The following is a 24,060-nucleotide window of genomic DNA, read 5'->3' as shown; positions in this document are numbered from 1 at the left end:
TGCAAAGACCAAAGTCACAGAGATACTCATCCGTGAGATGCTCTTTGCTGATGATGCAGCCTTGACATCACACACTGAAGATGGCCTGTAGCAACTTGTCAGTCGCCTCTCCCATGCCTGCAAGGAGTTTGGATTAATCATCAGTCTTAAGAAGACAAACATTATGGTGCAAGGCACATTTGCACCTCTAAACATCGCCATAGATGGGCACAGCCTGGAAGTTGTTGACAGCTTTACGTACCTGGGTCCACTGTCTCCAGTTTGCTCTCCATTGATGCAGAGGTGAACAACAGGATCACCAAGGCAACAGCAGTTATGGCAAAGCTAAACCAGAGAGTCTGGAAAAACCCCAGCCTACCAAGAAGACCAAACTGCAACTCTACCAGGCCTGCATGCAAAGCACACTCCTCTACAGTAGTGAGGTGTGGACCACATATGCCAGCCATGAGAGGAAATTCAACAGCTTCCACCTGAGGTGCCTTAGACGTATTCTATATATCTGACAGCAGGACAAATTGCCAAACACAGGTCTTGAAACACACCAAGATGAGCAGCATGTTCGCCATTCTCAGAGAGAGGTATCTTTGTTGGCTCGGCCATGTCAGGAGAATGGACTAGGCCGCATTCCCAAAGATTTGATGTATGGCGTGCTGGTAGAGGGTTCACGACAGGCAGGATGACCACGCCTGCACTACAAAGATGTCTGCAAGAAAGACATGAAACTGGCCAGCATTAATATCACCACCTGGGAATGATGTGCAGATGACCATGTAGTCCGGGAGCCATGGGGTCGGACCCGGAATTTTTGGTTAAAGTTTTTTTTTTTGCTTTATCTTATAGATTTGAGGTAGCTCTTCAAGATTTAAGAGGGTGCCCGGTGATATCCCTTGGACAATTTAATATATTAACCCTTTAATGCCCTATATGCCCAAATAATGGAAGAAAATACAAAAAAAATAATATCAGTGTAAATACTGATATTAAATGCACCAAGTTGGCTGTATCTGATAGGTATTCACATTTTTCTCTATAATTGTCATTCAAATACATCAAATGTGGATTAATTAACCCTTTCATAACTTTTCCAAATTAGCGATTTTTATACAAGTATTACATAAACTCTACAGTTAATACAAAATAATGATCAATATCTATGTAAGAACTATACAGCATGCAAAAGAACTATATACAGCATGCACACACACACACACTAATGACCAATAACTATGTAAAAGAACTATATACAGCATGCATACACTCACACCAATGATCCACTATGTAAACGAACTATATACAGCATGTATACACTCACACCAGTGATCCACTATGTAAAAGAACTACAGCATGCAATAGAACTATATACAGCATGCATACACTCACACCAGTGATCCACTATGTAAAAGAACTACTGTATATACAGCATGAAATAGAAATATATACAGCATGCATATACATTCACACCAGTGATCCACTATGTAAAACTACAGTATGCAATATATCAAGCATGCAAAATGGCATATACAGCATGCGCACACACACACAAGAATAGCAAAAGATACTGATTTTCAATTAACCAAATTGGCTGTACAGTATTCACGCTTTACTGTCATTCAAATTAGTCAAACGTGTAATTGACCCTTTCATAAATTTGCAAAATTAACAATTTTGATACAAGAACTACAGTACATAAAGCATGTACGTGCATGCATGCATGCACATGCACACATACACATGCACACACACTAATGAGCAATAATTATGTAAAATAATTACATACAGTATGCAAACACACACAAAACACAAAAACTATTTAAGGAAAGAACTAAGAGTTCAGATGAAAAAAAAAACCCTCTAAACCCTTTGCCATTGCTTAGTGTCTGTAAAAATATGCTTATGTACTGGATGCCAGCTAGTACAGAGGAGAATGTTAAGTAAACCTTACTCCCCAACGTTTTAAAAGTCGTGCTAGTCAGTGGAAGAGCAGTGTGGTTTGGAGTGGGGGTGAATCGGGGACAATGCCCTGAATTTTACTAGGGAACCAGGAACATTACTATTTCAACAGTCAATATTGTAAAAATAAGCAATCTATTAGCTTAATTTATTAGCTTAAGGAAACCTTACTGCCCAACGTTTTAAAAGTCGTGCTAGTCAGTGGAAGAGCAGTGTGGTTTGGAGTGGGGGTGAATTGGGGACAATGCCCTGAATTTTACTAGGGAACCAGGAACATTACTATTTCAACAGTCAATATTGTAAAAATAAGCAATCTATTAGCTTAATTTATTAGCTTAAGGAAACCTTACTGCCCAACGTTTTAAAAGTCGTGCTAGTCAGTGGACTGGCTAGTGCACATGACTCTCAGGCTACATCCACACGACAACGGCAACGAGATGTTATTTAAAAATATATCGCGTCCAAATGGGCAACAATCAGTAAAATATCAGGTCCATATGGCAACGCAACGCTTGCTGAAAACGATGCAATACACATGCCACACCTCTAGGGGCGCTGTAAGACGGTCCCTTCGGAGACACCAGAACAATAGAAGAAGTAAGGACGCATGCGCATAATGCGCGAGACTTCATATTAGCCACAAAGTCAGGAAAATCTGTTTGTAAAATTACATTATAATGACCAAATACAATGAAAAGTATTTTTCCAGTCTCACCTGTGAAAGGTAATCCCATGTGATCTCGTTTGGACGGCAAACCTGTTGGTACAGTTAAACGCAGCTAATCTTTATTCTCCGCTTTGACCTATCCAATATGGCGGCGAGGATGACGTATGATTCTACGCGGAAGGCGGCGTCTTTAATGGTCCGGAATAAATTGAATACTACACGTTGATGGATTAATTTGTTTCTCACCTGTGAAAAGTAATCCCATGTGATCTCGTTTGGACGGTAAACCTGTTGGTACAGTTAAAGGCAGCACATGAATCTTTATTCTCCGCTTTGACCTATCCAATATGGCGGCGAGGATGACGTATGATTCTACGCGGAAGGCGGCGTCTTTAATGGTCCGGAATAAATTGGATTAATTTGCTCCTCTACGCCCTTTTTGAGGAATGTATTGTCAGACTTAAATCAACATCTGAAGAGGTGAGATCGCTCCTTTTTTCCCCTATTTTTGCTGGCGGGATTGCACCATTACACAATAAATATTCACAGTGAAAATATTTTGTAAGCGCGTTTCATGAACCAAGTTAGAGGATTTGTTGACAACTCACATCGCAATGAGAAGATCATTGGCACTACTGGTGTTAAGAATCAGACCATTTCATAAATGAATATTTTGCTGTAGAGCTGCAGTGTTTGTACAATTGCATGTTTTTGCTTCACTATTACTGTCACTATTCTGCTTCTTGCATTACTACTGTGAACTAACACTGAACATAATAATAATAATAATAATAATATCCAAGCTCGTGTTTCACTCTCACTAGTGCTCTGTAAGGCTTTTTCCTGGTGATATTCGTTACACTTCTACCCGGCGTGAAGCACTCACAGTCATGTGGTTGTGATGTCATCGTAAACAAATCCGTTCTACTCATCCAGACGACTTCACAACGGCAACGTTGCCAGATCTTTCCACTCTGGAACCCGTTCTCAAAAAGATTGCGTTTTGGGCACCCAAAACGCCGGTGCCGTGTGGACGCCAGGCCTAAACGATAAGCAATTGTATCGGAGTCACCTGAATCCGTTGCCGTGTGGACAGGGCCTCAGTCCACAAGCAGTGTGGTTTGGAGTGGGGGTGAGGGTAAGGTTAACAGACTTTTGAGATGATAATCGGGGACAATGCCCTGAATTTTACTAGGGAACCAGGGACATTACTATTTCAACAGTCAATATCGTTAAAATAAGCAATCTATTAGCTTAATGTCTCGTCTCGTCTCGTCTCGTCTTCTTCTGCTTATCCAGGACCGGGTCGCGGAGGCAGCAGTCTAAGCATGGAAGCCCAAACTTCCCTTTCCCCAGACACCTCGGCCAGCTCCTCGGGAAGAACACCGAGGCGTTCCCAGGCCAGCCGAGAGACATAGTCCCTCCAGCGTGTCCTGGGTCTTCCCCGGGGCCTCCTCCCGGGGGCACATGCCTGGAACACCTCCCCAGGGAGGCGTCCAGGAGGCATCCGAAAAAGATGCCCGAGCCACCTCAGCTGGTTCCTCTCGATGTGGAGGAGCAGCGGCTCTACTCCGAGCTCCTCCCGAGTGACTGTGCTTCTCACCCTATCTCTAAGGGAGCGCCCAGCCACCCTGCGAAGGAAACTCATTTCAGCCGCTTGTATCCGCGATCTTGTTCTTTCTGTCATTACCCAAAGCTCATGACCATAGGTGAGAGTCGGAACGTAGATCGACCGGTAAATTGAGAGCTTCGCCTTTTGGCTCAGCTCCTTCTTCACCACGACGGACCGGTAAAGCGACCGCATCACTGCGGAGGCTGCACCGATCCGCCTGTCGATCTCACGCTCCGTCCTTCCCCCACTCGTGAACAAGATCCCGAGATACTTAAACTCCTCCACTTGAGGCAGGACTTCTCCACCAACCTGGAGAGGGCAAGCCACCCTTTTCCGGTCGAGAACCATGGCCTCGGACTTGGAGGTGCTGATTCTCATCCCAGCCGCTTCACACTCGACTGCAAACCGCCCCAGTGCATGCTGAAGGTCCTGGTTTGAAGAAGCCAACAGGACAACATCATCCGCAAAAAGCAGAGATGAAATCCTGTGGTTCCCAAACAGGATTCCTTCCAGCCCCTGGGTGCGCCTAGAAATTCTGTCCATAAAAATTATGAACAGAACCGGTGACAAAGGGCAGCCCTGCCGGAGTCCAACATGCACTGGGAACAGGTCTGACTTACTGCCGGCAATGCGAACCAGACTCCTGCTCTGTTCGTACAGGGACCGGACAGCCCTTAGCAAAGAGCCCCGAACCCCATACTCCCGAAGCACCCCCCACAGAATACCATGGGGGACACGGTCGAATGCCTTCTCCAGATCCACAAAGCACATGTGGACTGGTTGGGCAAACTCCCATGAACCCTCGAGCACCCTATGAAGGGTATAGAGCTGGTCCAGTGTTCCGCGACCAGGACGAAAACCGCATTGTTCCTCCTGGATCCGAGGTTCGACTATTGGTCGAATTCTCCTCTCCAGTACCCTGGAGTAAACTTTCCCTGGGAGGCTGAGAAGTGTGATTCCCCTATAATTGGAGCACACTCTCCGGTCCCCTTTCTTAAAAAGAGGGACCACCACCCCAGTCTGCCACTCCAGAGGCACTGTCCCCGACCGCCATGCGATGTTGCAGAGGCGTGTCAACCAAGACAGCCCCACAACATCCAGAGACTTGAGATACTCAGGGCGGATCTCATCCACCCCCGGTGCCTTGCCACCGAGGAGCTTGCAAACCACCTCAGTGACTTCGGCTTGGGTAATGGACGAGTCCACCTCTGAGTCATCAGCCTCAGTCTCCTCAGTGGAAGACATGACGGTGGGATTGAGGAGATCCTCAAAGTATTCCTTCCACCGCCCGACAATGTCCCCAGTCGAGGTCAACAGCTCCCCACCCGCACTGTAAACAGTGTTGGCAGAGTACTGCTTCCCCCTCCTGAGGCGCCGGACGGTTTGCCAGAATTTCTTCGAGGCCGACCGATAGTCCTTCTCCATGGCCTCCCCGAACTCCTCCCAGTTCCGAGTTTTTGCCTCCGCAACTGCCCGAGCTGCAGCACGCCTGGCCTGCCGATACCCGTCGGCTGCCTCAGGAGTCCCGGAGGTCAACATGGCCCGATAGGACTCCTTCTTCAGCTTGACGGCATCCCTTACTTCCGGTGTCCACCACCGGGTTCGGGGATTGCCGCCACGACAGGCACCGGAGACCTTGCGGCCACAGCTCCGAACAGCTGCATCCACAATGGAGGTAGAGAACATGGTCCACTCAGACTCAATGTCCCCCGCCTCCCTCGGAAGCTGGGAAAAGCTCTCCCGGAGGTGGGAGTTAAAGACCTCCCCAACAGAGTGCTCGGCCAGACGTTCCCAGCAGACCCTCACCATACGTTTGGGCCTGCCAGGTCTGTCCAGCTTCCTCCTCCGCCAGCGGATCCAACTCACCACCAGGTGGTGATCAGTTGACAACTCAGCCCCTCTCTTCACCCGAGTGTCCAAGACATAGGGTCGGAGATCAGATGACACGACTACAAAGTCGATCATCGACCTCCGACCTAAGGTGTCCTGGTGCCACGTGCACTTATGGACACCCCTATGCTCGAACATGGTGTTCGTTATGGACAAACTGTGACTAGCACAGAAGTCCAATAACAAAACACCACTCAGGTTCAGATCGGGGAGGCCGTTCCTCCCAACCACGCCCCTCCAGGTGTCACTGTCATCGCCCACGTGAGCATTGAAGTCCCCCAGTAGCACAATGGAGTCCCCAGTCTGAGCACCCCTCAGTACCTCTCCCAGGGACTCCAAGAAGGCCGGATACTCTATACTGCTATTTGGCCCGTAGGCACAAACAACAGCAAGAGCCCTCTCCCCAATCCGAAGGCGCAGAGAGGCGACCCTCTCGTTCACTGGGGTAAACTCCAACACATGGCGGCTGAGCTGGGGAGCTATAAGGAAGCCCACACCAGCCCGCCGCCGCTCACCATGGGCGACTCCAGAGAAGTGGAAAGTCCAGCCCCTCTCGAGGAGCTGGGTTCCGGAGCCCAAGCTGTGCGTGGAGGTGAGCCCGACTATCTCTAGCCGGTACCTCTCAACCTCCCGCACAAGCTCAGGCTCCTTCCCCCCCAGCGAAGTGACATTCCATGTCCCAACAGCCAGCCGCTGTGTCCGGGGATCAGGTCGTCGAGGCCCCTGCCTTCGACTGCCACCCAATCCACACTGCACCAAACCCCTACTGCTACCTCTGTGGGTGGTGAACCCACAGGAGGTCGGGCCCACGTCACCTCTTCGGGCTGAGCCCGGCCGGGCCCCATGGGCAAAGGCCCGGCCACCAAGCGCTCGCATACGAGCCCCAACCCCGGGCCTGGCTCCAGGGTGGGGCCCCGGCTGCGTCCTACCGGGCGACGTCACGGTCCTGGATTTTTTCTCCATAGGGGTTTTTTTTTGGTAAGCTTAATGTATTAGCTTAAAAAAATCAGTGACTAGCATTTACTAGGTGAGAGTTGGGTGTGCTAACCAGTGTTGTAAAACTATGGGTCTAGTTCACTGGTGAGCAGTGAGTACATGTCACTGCTCTTTCATGATTACAGTCAAATAGTTTCTCTGCTTAGCTTATGCGTGCTGTGATCTTTTGGGGGCAGTGTGATTGACAGAGTTAGCAAGATAGCTACACAAGTTGGCTTGAATTAGCTAATTGTGTCCCTCATATGCCCCTGCAGAAGTAAACACAAGGATGACAATGGAGTGTATGCCTAATAATTTAAGGCTCGCATTAACAACCAAAGTAATAGAGTAATAAAGGGCTTTTTGGTATAAGCCCCGCCCCCAATTGCATGGCCACACCCCCAACCATGGCTGGAACCCCACCCCCAGGCCTTAAACTCATCCTATTATGTTAACAAACACAAAAATAAGTATGATATATAGACTTTGGTGAACATAAAGTGAAGAATGTCAAAATGTCAGAATTTAGGCTATGACTGCAGCACATCCAACAATAAAGGGCCAATATCCGGAATTGCCCAAGGGATATCACTGGGCACCCTCTCTTATCTTAATGAGTAGACCTTGGACAACAACAAATAGCAAAAAAAAAAAACCTTTAACCGACGAAGCCAGGTTCAGCCAAATTTGGGCCTTTGGCTCCCGGACTAATGCAGCTTGGTGCCAAAGGATGTACAGAAATCAGAGGAGACAAGGAACTAAAACCTTGAGGACAAGAGAGCAAGAAGGAAGGAGAGAAAACAACAGCCTCACATATCTGAAAACATATCTGGATGCTACACCATCGTCTCTCGTAGATGGAAGGATGATGATGATGACAAACAGTATGTGCATATAAAATCACCACAAGGACAACTTGAAGTTTTTGTGTTTTGTTGTTTGTACCAGCTTTTGCCTCTGAAATACAGGTGCACAATATTTTGCTTGTTTTTAATTCCACTCAAACACACTACCAAAAAAAGTTGGACCAATCCAGCCTACTTCATCAGTACCTGCCTAAGAACCTTTAACAAATATCATTGGTTATATTTCCCAAAATGTTAACAGATTAGTCATTTAAAGCACAGTTATTCTGACCAGGATAAAGCAAGTACTGAAGATCAATGAAAAATAAATTTGTTGTCTATTTCCAGTGTTAAATAACATGGACATTATTTGTATTAAAGCAAAAACTGCCCACTCCATGACTTTTGTCTTAATACACATCAGCTATTCTGAACCAATGACTCTCTTCTGTCTTGAAAAATTGTTTCATTGAAATTTATTATTATTATTATTAGTAGTAGTAGTAGTAGTAGTAAAATGTCATCACCAGTAGTCCTGAGAACTAATCAAAGCAGAAAGTGTAAAAACAACCAGCAAAAAAAAAAAAGCTGTACCAGGATTTTAGCTTCCTTAAGCTAAAAATTTTATATAAATGCTTGTGATTGGATAAGCCAGAGTGAAGAAGCTGCTGCAGAAACCTGACTGATTCCAGTTTTGAAAATCTAATGCAATTCCCCCCCCCCCCAGATCACCAAGTATTAATTTATTGCTATAGTTTTATTATTTGTAATACTTTAGTTCACCCTATAATTCTGTCTTTCAACACTTGAAGCATGAGCAGTGTTTTGTGTGCATGAGCAGGACTCGATATTAACTTTTTGTTCAGTTGGACAAGCAGCAAGATTTCTCACTTGCCCTGACCATAACCTTTTAATTACTGAGTATTTACTAGTCCAATGAAAGGATGTTGGTTCACAAAGTTTACCAAAAGCAGGTATGGTTATTGTAGAACTCATGCTGTAAAGGTGAGAGAGCACAGACACACAACCCCAGTTTTGGTGAAAACACGTGGAGAGTTTTAATGAAGAAAATGGGGAATGGGAAAGTGATGGAGAGTGAAATGCAAAGTGAGTGCAGTCAGTACAGACAATGGGCAGCCAAACTGGCCTAGGGCAAGGTCGCTGGTGGGGGCTGGCTGCGCCATTTACAGGGAGCAGTCTGGTGGCTTGGGTTGCCGGCATGACATCCGTGGAGCTTGATTTCATGGTTATTTTCTTCTTTCATGTCTGCGAGATTATCTAAGTACACACAGAATGAGAGAGAGAGTGAGAAAGCGCATGAGTTTTGTGCCCAGAGCCCTCGGATCTGTGTGTGTTCCCTGGCTGATTGAGGAGGGTGATTAAGACACCGATTATGCCTCTCCAGCTGTGCACAATCGGCTGGCTCTGCCCCATAGCCTCGCTGACTTGGGCTGTTAAAATCAATGATGCTGAAGTGCCACTGTTGCTTCAGCACCACGGAAGTAGCTGTGCAAGGAGTGATGCGCTGTATTGGCAGTGGTTTCTCTGGGCCACCATCAAATCCCCCTCCTTAGCTCTGAGCCTGTCATCCTCCCAGGGTTGTATCTCCTTGACAGGCCATCGGCATTCCTGTGCTGGGTCCTGGATCTGTACTGAACCTGAAAAGAGAATTCCTGCAGAGACAAGAACGAGTGAGTAACTTGAGCATTGGTATCTTTGGTGGCCATCATCCACTGCAGTGGTGTCTGGTTGGTGACCAGTGTGAAATGACAAATGGACAGATAGTACCTCAACTCAGTTACCACCCACTTTGATGGCCAGGACTTTTCTTTCCACAGCCATGCAGTTCTTCTCAGCTGGGAGCAGCTTGTGGCTGATGTACAGCATGGGATGCTCTTCCCCCTGTATGACATGTGAGAGCATGGCACCCAGGCCCATCTCCAAAGTGTCCATCTGGACAATGAACAGGAGGCCAAAGTCTGGATTTTGGAGGATGGGGTTGTGGTGAGGGCCTTCTTCAGTGCTTGGAATGCCTGCTCTACTTGCTTGGTCCATTTCACCTTTTCTGGTTTGCCCTTCTTGGTGAGGTCTGAGAGGGGAGAGGCAACTTCCCAGGAAGTGGGAAGAGGCTTGACGGTGCCCTTTCTTGGCCTTGCGGCTCCTTGTTTTTGTATGTCCAAGGTTGCTAGAGCTTGGTGGTTCTTAGCAGCACATCAGTCTGGCAATGAGGGCTGACAATGGCCCAATACGCCCAGCGGTAGAACTCTGTTGTGCCCTGGCTGATGGAGAACCCACAGCACCCCACTATCTGCTCTTTGAAGAATGGGTAGTCATCTGCCACAGCTGGTGGGAGGCTGAAGTAGGCCAGTTGAGCCTCCCCAGTGAGGAGAGGAGCCAGAGTTGGGCCCATTCTTCTTTGGGCCAACTTTCTCTACACACAGTCTGCTCAAAGGTGTAGAGACATGCCTCCACATTGTCAGAATGGGTGAGCTTGTGTAGCAGATGCAGGGCCTCTTGGCAGGAATCCAGGAGGCAGCCAGGAAGGGGAGGGGCTCTGCCTCACTGGTGCAGCAGCTACTGGGTGGTGACTTGTAAGCCTTTTGTGAGCTCCTATGCGATTTGTTGCTGCTGGAGGTTTGTCTCCAGGAAATGCTGCAGGAGTGGTTCCATGGGGAAAGGTGGTTGGGGTGTCATGCTCAAGCTCACATTCTCCACCAGTGTAGAACTTGCACTGCAAGGGTGAGCGGGCACAGAAACACAACTCTCATGGCTGCTTGAGAAGGGTGAATTAAGATGCCAATTATGCCACTCCAGCAGTGCATGATCAGCTGGCTCCACCCCATAGCCACACTGACTTGGGCTGTCAAAATCAACAGTGCTGAAGTACCACTGTTTCTTCAGCGCTACAGGTGTGGCTGTGCAAGGAGCGATGCAGTGTTTTGGCAGTGGTTTCCCCAGGCCACCATCATAGTTATGATAATTATTATGCTTTAATGATTTATCATTTTTCAATAAAGCTCAAACTTTAACAATAAACTAAAGCTAATCCAGTGCTCCATTATGGTGCATGTGTCGTTATAACCCATTACCTGATATGCAATTTTCAGAGACTCACCCAAATTTAAAGTTTCTGGAGAAAATAAAGTTTAATCTTGATTAAACCAGTAAAACTTGAAGTATAAATTAAGTTAAAGAATTGAAACTGAAAGCAAACAAGTTGGACATGATGAGGGTGACAGAATCATGTTATGAATGAAAACAAGCTGTAAGTGAATTCGGCACTGTTGTAAAATTCTTGTGAAATGTTTTATGAAATTTGTGATCTTTAATGTGTCCCATACAAAATAAAAATACAGGAATGTATGAATGAAATGAAGATTCATCAAAGATATTTATTTTATTGAGGTATTTGATTACCATTTCTCTGATTTTGATGAATTCAAAGTCTAATAATCTATAATTAGATATTATGACATGATTATTTTTACACACGCACCTGCTGCACTCAGCTTCTCTGGAATTTCATAAACAAAGCACAGCCAGATCAAGGTGATTGAACTAGTTTTGTTGGACTTTCATTGATGTAACTCTTTAATGATTAATATAAAAATGGTGATTTTCAACAAATATTCAACGTGTCCTGTCAGACAGACAGATGCGGATTTGACTTATCCGAACCAAACATTTGGTCGGCCCAGACAGTCAGACTACCGTTAATGTCGAGCCCTGTATTTATTTACACCAACCTTACTTCATTGCAGTTCATGGTCTCTCTCTCTCTCTGGCTATTTATTTATTTACTTATATTTTTCGACGTTTTGTGCTATTTTTCAGGAAAGGCCTTTGACATCACCTACGTGCGTCTGAAGTTTCACACCAGCCGCCCAGAAAGCTTCGTCTTGTACAAACGCACACGCGAGGATGGCCCGTGGATCCCATACCAGTACTTCAGCGGCTCGTGTGAGAAAACTTATGGCAAGCCGAACCGAAATTTCATCTCCACTGGTGAGGACGAGCAACAGGCACTCTGCACGGATGAGTTCAACGACATCTTTCCACTCACCGGAGGAAACGTGGCCTTCTCTACGCTCGAAGGACGTCCTAGTGCATACAGCTTCGACAGCAGCCCAGTACTTCAGGTAGACATGCTATCCAAGTTTCGTTAATCCACTTAGAACTAGCAATTAGTGCTAAAGTTATTGTTAGCATTAGTTGTATTCACTTTGTGTGTATCTAGCTCTGACTGGGGCTCTCACACAATCTGTTATTTCAATTAAGAATTTTAGACATAATAACAGATGTCATTTTTGGCAATGAACACACACACACACACACACACTTGTTCGCTCACTAACTCAGCAGCAGTGTGTGCTTTTCCATCTCCAACTTTCCCACAAGAAGCTGTTTTCGCCAGGCAGATTGTGGAACTTCAACCTGTTGTAACAAAAGATAGCTTGGATGTGTGGGCTTTATAATAAATGTTTCCAGGGTTGCTTTTTTTTTTTGAAGCAACAAATTAGAAATGCGTGCACACCACAGTGCACTTGTTTCCAGTGCAAATGTATGGGAAAAAATACTGTCTTTTCCAATTTAAGGCTCGTTTCAGTTTATTAAAGTGCAATTTTTAAGATGTATATATATATATATATATCCTTTGCTGAGACCTGGCAACCCTGCACACTGATGTTTTACAGCCCATTATAGCCATTGTACTTATATACTTATCTGATAATCTTGATAATCACTTGTGAAACAGGGCTAGCTTCCTTTTGGTGAACGTTGTTGCCTTGATAGTTAGAGAATATTTGAAAACACATGCACACACACACTATCCCTCAGTCTATTTAAATCGGTGACAGAGGTGAGAACAGTGAGTCAGTTAGTTAGTTGTCTGGTTGCAAATGCATCTAAAGTTTGGGGAGGGCAGGATGTGGTGAGAGAGTAAAACTGTGAATGGACTGGCAATAAGAGAAGCTCCCACTATATATATATATATATATATATATATATATATATATATATATATACACACACACACACACACACACACACACACACACACACACACACGTGTGTAGGAGATATGGAGATATTAATGATATTTCCAGGGTGGACAGACACATCTCCTGGTCACTGCTAGGAGTTGCAGCATGCTGCTAGGTGATGCCTCCAACTTTCCCACCCTGACTCTGTTTGCACTTGGTAGCGCTTGGTCACAGCTGGAAAATGTTTGTATATTTTCTCATCATTTGTGTGTCCAGTGTGGGCCAGATGTGCTTGTGAAACATGTCCACTATGTGAACTATGCATGACTAAATTGTGAGACTTGGGGAAATTGTTTGGCTATTAATTTGATGTTATCAAAATTTACGAGACTTTTGTCATGCTAAATGAAATAAATGTGAATTCAAGTCAAGGCAGTTTGCAAAATGTACACTGTTCTTACTCATTAGGTGACACTGGACATACCAAACAACCTATGTCCCTCCCCCACCCCAGTCTCTTCTCTCTGTCTGTCCCTCTCTGTTGAATTATATGTCGATCCTGAGACACCAGTGGTGCTGACCTCTTCTGCTCCTCAGACTTTCCTGATCCATCCCTGATGCCCTACCTTTGGCTGGAGTCTCATCACATTGCTCCTGTGGAAGATGATCCCATATGGACTGTCAAAAGTCGCACTTGGAAGATGGCTCTGGACATTTACAGTAATGCACCTATGGCTGAGTACTACAGTTGACTTGCTAACTTTAGGACTGCTGTTGTCATGAACAGTTTTGCACTCAAACTGTTCATTGATGGAAACATCACGTTAAAACTATAATGATTTTCCTGGTTACACAGTTGTATTGTGTGACTATATAGGACACTGTTGTAGAAGCAAATTATTTATAATCATGCTGTCTGTTATCACACAAATGAAGATGGGTTCCCTTTTGAGTCTGGTTCCTCTCAAGGTTTCTTCCTTGTGTCATCTGAGGGAAATTTTCTTTGCCACTGTCACCCCAGGCTTGCTCATTGGGGATAAACTAGGGATAAAATTACCTCAAGTTTAACATCTTTAATTTTCTGTAAAGCTGCTTTGTGAAAATGTTTATTGTTAAAAGCGCTATACAAATAAACTTAGCTATTTGTATAGCGCTTTGCCTGTTTATTACAAAGCAGCTTTGCAGAAAAATAAAGACCTTAAACAAATGAACTAATTTTATCCATAATAAATTTATTTATCCCTGATGAGCAAGCCTGAGGCAATGGTGGTAAGTAAAAACTCCCTCAGATAACATGAGGAAGAAACCTTGAGAGGAACCAGACTCAAAAGGGAACCCATCCTCATTTGGGTAATAACAGATAGTGTGATTTATAAATAACTTGCTTCTATAACTGTGTTCTATATAGTCACAAAGTACAACTGTGTAACCAGGACATTCATTATTGTTTTAGCATTAAGTCAATTTTGTTGAAGTTATTGAATGTTCATTGATAGAAACTTAAGTGCAAAACTGTTCATGACGACTGCAGTCCTAAAGATATCATGTCATTTGGTCCTCTGGTTCTCAGCCATCATAGCAAAACTGTAAGTGTCCAGAGCCATCTTCTAAGTGTGTTTTTTGACTGTCCATATGGGCCCATCCTCCACAGGAGTGATGTGATGAGACTCCAGCCAGGAGTTAGGGTATCATGGTGGATCAGGCAGGTCCAAATGTCAGGAGATGCCAGCATCACTGGTGTGTCAGGATCGACATGTAACTCAACAGAGGGAGAGATGGAAAAAGAGAGAGGGGAGAGAGAAAACACAGGTTGTTAGGTATGCCCATTGTCACCTAATGGTTAAGAACAGTATACGTTGTGCGGTGAGTGCAAGCAGGGACTCTGGTAAGACTGTGACAGCATAACTAAAAGGGAGAGCCAGAAGGTAACACAGATATGAGGGAGCCCTGGGACATAAAGCAGCCAGCCACTCCACTGACAAAACAATCTGAGTGAACATATGAGAATGGGAGGGCACCAGCATCCATCTATCCACCCACCCACGTGACATAGCCACTCTAATGGCTTCAGCCATCAAAGTCTCTAGGGAAGAATTACAGTAGTGGTTTCCTGTTGCCTTCTACTGGATTATTATAGAGGTTTTCTCCTCTCAATCATTCACACTCACACCTATGAACAATTTAGAGTAGCCAGTTAACCTAACGTATGTCTTTGGACTGTGGGGGAAACTGGAGCACCCAGAGGAAACCCACTCAGACACGGGGAGAACATACAAACTCCACACAGAAAGGCCCCTGTCAGCCACTAGGCTGAAACCCAGAACCTTCTTGCTGTGAGGCGACAGTGCTAACCAACTCCACCACCATGCCACTGACAGCAGCCATGCATCCCAGTTTACCAAAATATACTATGCCAGAGGACCCTAAATGCTCCCCGGGCACTGTTAACATGGCTGCCCACTGCTCTGGGTATGTATGTGTGCTCATTGCTTACCTGTGTATGCATGTGTGTGTTCACTGCTTCAGATGGGTTAAATGCAGAGAGGAAATTTCACAAGTGTGTGATGAATAAAGTTGTGCTTTCTTTCTTTCTTTCTTTCTTTCTTTCTTTCTTTCTTTCTTTCTTTCTTTCTTTCTTTCTTTCTTTCTTTCTTTCTTCAGATCTGCTCCTTTACTGAATAAAAAGCGATTATCTAAACACTTCATTAAACAGATATGTTTTCAGCCTAGACTTAAACACTGAGACTTGGTCTGAGTCCCGAAAACTACTTGGAAGGCTGTTCCATAAGTGTGGGGTTATGTAAGAAAAGGTTCTTCTCCCTGATGTAGCCTTCACTATTTTAGGTACCAACAGATAGTCTGCACCTTTTGATCCAAGTAGGCGTGGCAGGTCATAAAAGACCAGAAGTTTGCTCAGGTACTGTGGTGCGAGACCATTCAGTGCTTTTAGGTCAATATTAGTATTTTATAATCAATGCGAAATTTGATTGGGCACCAATGCAGTGTGGATAAGATAGGGGTGATCTTTGAGTTATAGTAAGGACTCTTGCTGCTGTACTTTGGAATGGAGCATGTTTATGCACTTATTGCAACCTACAGACAGTAAGGCTTTACAATAATCCAACCTAGAGATAATAAAGGCATGAACTGGTTTTTCTGCATCATGCAACATTATATTTTTTTTATCTAAGCAATAATTCAGAGATAAAAGAAGGCTATCCTTGTAATGTTATCAATATGAGTTTCAAATAAAAGACTGGTGTCAATGATCACCTCAAGGTCTTTTACTGCTGCATGTGAAGAAACCGAAAGGCCATCCAGCGTTATGTAATCAGAAAACCTACTTCTAGCTACATGTGGTCCGAGTACAAGCACTTCTGTCTTGTCAGAATTAAGTAGGTGGACATTAATAAGCTTCCACTGTCTAATGTTCATTACATATTCCTCAAATTTATTAAGCTAGTGTCTCTCATCTCACTTTGCTGAAACATACAACTGTGTGTCATCAGCATAACAGTGGAAGCTAATACCACACTTATTATGTTACGCAGAGGTAACATATATAGAGGAAATTACATGGTGGCAAGAAGATATGAAGTTTATCTTCAAGTGATGAACATATTTCATGAGTGAGTGAAGCGAACAAGTGAAATATTTTTCAACACGAGAAGATAAACTTCATATCTTCGCACCACTGTGTAATATTCTTTTTATTATATAGACACATACACAAAAAATACACAAAAAAGTTCTTTTTTGTTTTAATTTTGATGAGTATGGCTTATAGCTCATGAAAATCAGAAATCTAGTATATCAGATGAATAGAATAGTTCCTAGTATCAATCAAAAAAGGATTTACAATGCAGAAATGTCCAACTTCTGAAAAGTATGTTAATTTATACACTCAACACTTGGTTGGGGCTCCTTTATCACAAATTACTGCATTAATGCAGCATGATAAGGAGATGAACAGCCTGTGGAGCTGCTGAGGTGCTACTGAAGCCCAGGTTGCTTTGATGGTGGCCTTCAGCCCATCTGTATTTTTGGGTCGAGTGTTTCTCATCTTCCTCTTGACAGAAGACCATAGATTCTCTATGGGCTTCAGGTCAGGTGAGATGGCTGGCCAATCAAGCACAGTAATATCATGGTCAGCAAATCATTTACTGTAGCTGGCAGTATGGGCAGGTGCTAAGTCCTGCTGCAAAAGGAAATTAGCATATCCATAAAGCTTGTCAGAAGATGGAAGCATGAAGTGCTCTAAAATCTCATGGTAGATGACTGCATTGACTTTGGACTTGAAACACAGTGGACCAACACAAGCAGATGACAGGGCACCCCAAATCATCACATACAGTGGAAACTTCACAGTGAACTTCAAACGCCTTGGATTCTGTGCCTCTCCACTCTTCCTCCAGATTCTCGGATCTTGATTTCCAAATGAAATGCAAAAGTTACTTTCATCTGAAAAGAAGAGTTTGGACTACTGTGCTACAATCCAGTTCTTTCTCTCCTTAGCCCAGTAAGTGTGTGTGGCAGCGGGGGCGTGGTCAAGCACCGGTCTGTGACAGGAGGGCGGAGTTGGGGAAGGTAAGTGGCAGAATCGCTTCACCTGAGTGTCATTAACCTGTGTTTTGTGTGTTCTCCCCAGTAAACCGCCCTATTTAAGGAGGGAGAGCGAGAGCAGAGGGAGACCCGGACGAGACGCTGTGTGTGTATGTGTGTCTCTCGCGCTATTGTGAAACAGTGTTGCAACCCTGAAAAGTGTGGCAATAAAGCCGTTAAACAAACCTGATCTCTGTCCTGCCGTCCTCTGTGCTCCACCCACACGCGATTCGCGCTACAGTGGTGCCGAAACCCGGGACCGTGGAGCACCTGTCCTGCAGCCCCATGGAATCCTCCCCGTTCGCGGACTTGGTCCACGCCCTCGCCACGGCCCAGCAGAGCCAGCACCAGGCGCTCGTCACACTCCGGAAGGAGCAGGAGCGCCGCTTCGAAGCCCTGGTACTGGCTCAACAGGAAGACCGTGAGGCGTTCCGGCGCCTCCTCGCGTCGGCGGGGTCCACCAGCGCCCCGGCTGCGGGCCCATCTCCCATCACCTTGACTAAGATGGGCCCGCAGGACGACCCCAAGGCGTTCATCGCATTATTCGAACAGGTCGCCGAAGCCTCGGGGTGGCCGATGGAACAGCGCGCGGCGCGCCTCCTCCCCCTCCTGACGGGAGAGGCGCAGTAGCCGCACTACAGCTCCCCGCCGACCACCGGCTGGCCTACGCCGACCTTCGCCGGGCTGTCCTCCAGCGCGTGGGGCGCACGCCGGAGCAGCAGCGCCAGCGCTTCCGCGCGCTGCGAATGGAGGAAGTCGGCAGCCCGTTCGCGTTCGGCCAGCAGCTCCGGGACGCCTGCTGGTGGTGGCTGAGGGCCGAAGATCGCGACGCCGAGGGGATCATCGACCAGGTGGCGCTGGAGCAGTTCATCGCCCGCCTACCCGCCGGAACCGCGGAGTGGGTCCAGTGCCACCGCCCGGCGTCGCTGGATCAGGCCGTAGGACTGGCGGAGGATCATCTGGCGGCTGTCCCGGCGGCAGGACAACGGATGTCTTCTTCTCTCTCCTCTTCTCTCTCTCTCTCTCTTCCCCCTCCTCCCGTGTCCCGTCCTCGCCCCATTCCCCCACCACGGAGGCGGGGGCCGGCCCCACCCCAGCCGGCCCGCCGCACCCGTGGTGCCCTCCCGTTTCTCCCTTCTGTGTCTGTCTCTCCCCCCCCTCAGGTGAGTGACCCTCAGTCCACAGCTGCAGAGGGGAGGCCCGGGCCGGTTTGCTGGCGCTGCGGGGAACCGGGCCACCTGCAGCAACAGTGTGCCGCGATGGAGGTGGGGGCGGTGGTGCGGATCCCCGACGCGCCAGAGGCTGCCCTCGATCAGGCCGGAGCATATCGCATACCGGTAAGTGTACAAGGGGCGACCTATCAGGCGTTGGTGGATTCGGGTTGCAACCAGACCTCGATCCGCCAAAGCCTGGTGCAAGACGAGGCATTGGGGGGAGCACAAGGGGTGAAGGTGTTGTGTGTGCACGGGGATGTTCACTGCTACCCGTTGGTGTCGGTCCACATACATTTCAGAGGGGACAAATCTATAGTGAAGGCGGCGGTTAATCCTCGCCTTACCCACTCTTTAATCTTGGGGACTGATTGGCCGGGATTCCGGGGGTTGATGGCACACCTAGTAAAGAGTGGGTCCTGCCGGTTAGCCGGGGGGGGTCCCGGTGTCGTTTTGGCTGGAGCTGCGGTCGCAGGGCCGTCTACGTCATCTCCGCGACAGAGTGAGGGGCCCCCGGCTCCTCCTCTTTCTATTGGGGAATCCCTCGCGGATTTCCCACTGGAACAATCGTGAGACGAAACTCTGCGACACGCGTTTGACCAAGTGAGAGTAATCGATGGTCAAACGCTCCAGCCGAATGCCACCCCGACCTTCCCCTATTTTTCCATTTTAAAAGATAGGTTATACCGAGTGACGCAGGACACTCAGATGAAGGAGCGTGTCACCCAGTTGTTAATTCCAAAGAGCCGTCGGGAATTGGTATTCCAGGCGGCTCACTTTAATCCCATGGCGGGACACCTCGGGCAGGATAAAACACTCGCCCGGATAATGGCCCAATTCTATTGGCCGGGGATTCGCGGCGACGTCCGTAAGTGGTGTACGGCGTGCCGCGAATGCCAGTTAGTAAACCCAGCGGCCATTCCAAAAGCGCCCTTGCGCCCCCTACCATTAATCGAGACCCCGTTTGAACGAATTGGGATGGATCTCGTCGGGCCATTAGATCGGTCAACACGAGGGTACCGCTTTATATTGGTTCTGGTGGACTATGCAACGCGATACCCGGAAGCGGTGCCTCTTCGCAATATCTCCGCACGTAGTATTGCAGAGGCCCTCTTCCACGTCATCTCCCGGGTCGGAATCCCGAAAGAGATTCTGACTGATCAAGGCACCTCGTTTATGTCACGAACACTGGCCGAACTGTATGGGCTATTGGGTATTAAGCCGATCCGCACCAGCGTGTATCACCCACAAACGGACGGTTTAGTCGAACGGTTCAACCGCACCCTCAAGAATATTATCAAAAAATTCGTAAGTGAGGACGCACGTAACTGGGATAAGTGGCTCGAACCCTTGTTGTTTGCAGTGCGAGAGGTCCCCCAAGCCTCCACGGGGTTCTCCCCATTTGAATTACTGTATGGGCGTAAGCCGCGCGGCATCTTAGATGTACTGCGGGAAAATTGGGAGGAGGGACCTTCGCAGAGCAAAAATGAAATTCAATACGTTATGGATCTGCGCGCAAAACTCCACACGCTCACCCACTTAACTCAGGAGAATTTGCGGCAGGCCCAGGAACGGCAAACCCGCCTGTACAACAAGGGCACGCGCCTTAGAGAGTTCACTCCGGGAGATAAGGTACTCGTCCTGTTGCCCACGTCGAGCTCCAAATTAATCGCCAAGTGGCAAGGGCCCTTCGAGGTCACACGGCGAGTCGGGGATGTCGACTATGAGGTTAGGCGAACGGACAGGGAGGGGGCGCTACAGATCTACCACCTCAATCTGCTGAAGCTCTGGAATGAGGAGGTCCCCGTGGCGTTGGTGTCGGTAGTTCCGGAGAAGGCGGAGCTGGGGCCGGAGATCCAAAAAGGGTCATTGGCATCTCGCACCTCTCCGGTCCCCTGTGGAGACCACCTCTCCCCGACCCAACTCACGGAGGTCGCCCAGTTGCAGGCCGAGTTTTCGGATGTGTTCTCGCCCCGGCCCGGACGCACCAACCTCATAGAACACCACATAGAGACGCCCCCGGGGGTGGTAGTGCGTAGCCGTCCTTATAGATTACCCGAACACAAAAAAAAGGTGGTTCGGGAAGAACTTCAGGCCATGCTCGAAATGGGCATCGTCGAGGAGTCCCACAGTGACTGGAGCAGCCCGGTGGTCTTGGTTCCCAAGGCCGACGGCTCGGTCCGGTTCTGTGTGGACTATAGGAAAGTCAACGGGGTGTCTAAATTCGACGCGTACCCAATGCCTCGTATTGATGAGCTGCTTGATCGACTAGGCACGGCTCGCTTTTACTCGACACTGGATTTGACGAAGGGATATTGGCAGATCCCCTTGACTCCATTATCCCGGGAAAAAACGGCCTTTTCCACACCGTTCGGCTTACACCAGTTCGTCACACTTCCGTTTGGGCTGTTTGGGGCGCCCGCTACGTTTCAGCGGCTGATGGACCGGATCCTCCGGCCCCACGCCACCTATGCGGCCGCTTACTTAGACGACATAATCATTTATAGTAATGACTGGCAGCGGCACCTGCAACACCTGAGGGCCGTCCTTAGGTCGCTGAGGCGGGCGGGGCTCACTGCCAACCCGAAGAAGTGTGCGATTGGGCGGGTGGAAGTACGGTATCTGGGCTTCCACTTGGGTAACGGGCAGGTGCGTCCCCAAATTAATAAGACAGCAGCGATTGCGGCCTGCCCGAGACCCAAGACCAAAAAGGGGGTGAGACAGTTCCTGGGGCTGGCTGGCTATTATCGTAGGTTCATACCTAATTATTCGGACGTCACCAGCCCGCTGACTGACCTCACTAAAAAGGGGGCGCCAGATCCGGTCCAGTGGACGGAGCAGTGCCAGCGGGCTTTCTCTGAGGTAAAGGCTGCACTGTGTGGGGGGCCACTTTTGCACTCCCCTGACTTCTCTCTCCCCTTTTTGTTGCAGACGGATGCGTCGGACAGAGGGCTGGGGGCCGTTTTGTCCCAGCAGGTGGGGGGAGAGGACCGCCCAGTGTTGTACATCAGCCGGAAGCTGTCAGTGCGTGAGGGGCGCTACAGCACTATCGAGAAGGAGTGCCTGGCCATCAAGTGGGCGGTCCTCGCCCTCCGTTACTACCTGCTGGGGCGCTCTTTCACCCTCTGTTCGGACCACGCGCCCCTCCAGTGGCTCCACCGCATGAAGGATGCCAACGCGCGGATCACCCGTTGGTATCTGGCGCTCCAACCTTTCAACTTCAAGGTGGTCCACAGGCCGGGGGCGCAGATGGTCGTGGCGGACTTCCTCTCCCGTCAAGGGGGGGGGGGAGTCGGCTGCGGGCCGGACGGGCGCCCGGCCTGAGTCGGGCGGTGGGGGTATGTGGCAGCGGGGGCGTGGTCAAGCACCGGTCTGTGACAGGAGGGCGGAGTTGGGGAAGGTAAGTGGCAGAATCGCTTCACCTGAGTGTCATTAACCTGTGTTTTGTGTGTTCTCCCCAGTAAACCGCCCTATTTAAGGAGGGAGAGCGAGAGCAGAGGGAGACCCGGACGAGACGCTGTGTGTGTGTGTGTGTCTCTCGCGCTATTGTGAAACAGTGTTGCAACCCTGAAAAGTGTGGCAATAAAGCCGTTAAACAAACCTGATCTCTGTCCTGCCGTCCTCTGTGCTCCACCCACACGTGATTCGCGCTACAGTGTGGGTTTCCGGTAGACCTCGATGCAAAGGCTTCTGTCTTGTCTAATGTGTACAACACAATCCAAGAAGGCTAGATTATTCCCACTGATGTCCTCCCGTCATGGATTGTGTTGTACACATTAGACAAGACAGAAGCCTTAGCATCGAGGTCTACCGGAAACCCACACACACAGACCAGTACCTACTCTTCGGCTCACACCACCCACTGGAACACAAATTTGGGGTCATTAGGACCTTGCAACACAGGGCTCAGAGCATTCCTACAATGGCAGAGGGAAAAGAGAAGGAGCAAAATCACATCAAGAAAGCACTTCAGAACTGCAGGTATCCCAACTGGGCTTTCTTCAAGAGCAGAAAAAGGAACATAACGGACAAGGAAGATAACAGGAACAAACACAAGAACAGTGTCATTCCCTACATTTCTGGTCTATCTGAGAAACTCAGGAGGATCTTCTACAAACACAACATTCCGGTACATTTCAGACCCAGTAACACCCTGAAGCAGAAACTGGTCCACCCTAAGGACAGAATACCTAGACACAAACAGGGCAACGTAGTGTATGCAATTCAGTGCAGTGAGGAATGCATGGGCTCATATATTAGGGAAACAAAACAACCACTTCACAGATGCATGGCTCAACACAGGAAAGCCAGTTCCTCAGGCCAGGACTCTGCTGTCTATCTTCATCTTAACAATAAAGAACACTCATTTCAGGATTGCAACGTATGCGTTTTAGCATTAGAGAGGATCGTTGGTATGAGCGAGGAGTTAAAGAAGCCATTTTTGTCAACCTGGAAAGGCCATCACTGAACAGAGGTGGTGGGCTAAGACACCATTTATCAGCCACCTACAATGCAGTCCTTGGCACACATCCCAGACAACTGAATGCACATCAAAACCCAGCTGTTTTCAGTGACTCACAGGAGGACAGAGAGAACCAACAACCCATTGATCACCCCAACGACTCTCTAGGCCATTCACACCCAGCCCCCAGTGACCCACACCAACAGGATGACTCAACGACACCTTAGGATTGCTTTTCATCCATGAGAGGATAAATACCTGATACTCCCTATTAGTCAGACAGAACTGAAGAAGCCTTTCGGATGAGAGGTGAAACGGCTTCAAGAATTTTCAAGCAAGTCCAGTTGCTCTCTTTTACCACCCACAATATGACAAAGAATTTGCAGCACTTTTCTTGGATTGGTGAGTCTGAGTATGGAATTATACACCTAATGTTTTGATCTTGCAAAGAAAGAAACAATAATACAAAAGCAGTAACAGAGAGAAAATATATTCTTTTTTTGTTTCATGGCCCTATTCATGAATGTCAACCATAAATTACATGCCTGTGATTCAAAACTCTCTGAGGTCAATACAGAATCATGATCTTTTCTGTGCATCGCCATCTTGGTGTGACCCAGTTCCATAATTATGCTAATTTCTTCAAGCTCCACATGTTTGGCTCCAAGAGGTAGGATATTTGGTCCCAAAACAGAGGAAAGTGACCCTCAGTACATCATAATGATCACGTCTCATCCGCATTATATTGTTTTTGTGGGACATAAGAACTTGATATAGAGGCATCATGCTCTTGAGCCACAGCTTGAAAATACTAGAAAGAATCTTGGCTAGGAGGATAAGAGCACAGATTGGTAGTGAGAT

At 47.7% G+C, this 24,060-nt stretch overlaps 1 protein-coding gene across 1 annotated transcript in view; it reads left to right on the top strand.

The window, feature by feature from the left end:
- LOC132884785 (laminin subunit gamma-1-like) overlaps nt 1–24,060 on the top strand; it is a 94,496-nt gene that overhangs the window by 44,241 nt on the left and 26,195 nt on the right. The window contains exon 3 of the mRNA XM_060918735.1: nt 11,774–12,078. Within this exon, the coding sequence (XP_060774718.1) occupies nt 11,774–12,078 (305 nt within the window). The remainder of the gene's footprint in view (nt 1–11,773; nt 12,079–24,060) is intronic.

This window comes from Neoarius graeffei, chromosome 1, assembly GCF_027579695.1.
Source record: "Neoarius graeffei isolate fNeoGra1 chromosome 1, fNeoGra1.pri, whole genome shotgun sequence".
Taxonomy (NCBI): Eukaryota; Metazoa; Chordata; class Actinopteri; order Siluriformes; family Ariidae; genus Neoarius; species Neoarius graeffei.
Note: the sequence above shows the minus strand (reverse complement) of the source record. Positions and strands in the feature narration are given on the sequence as shown.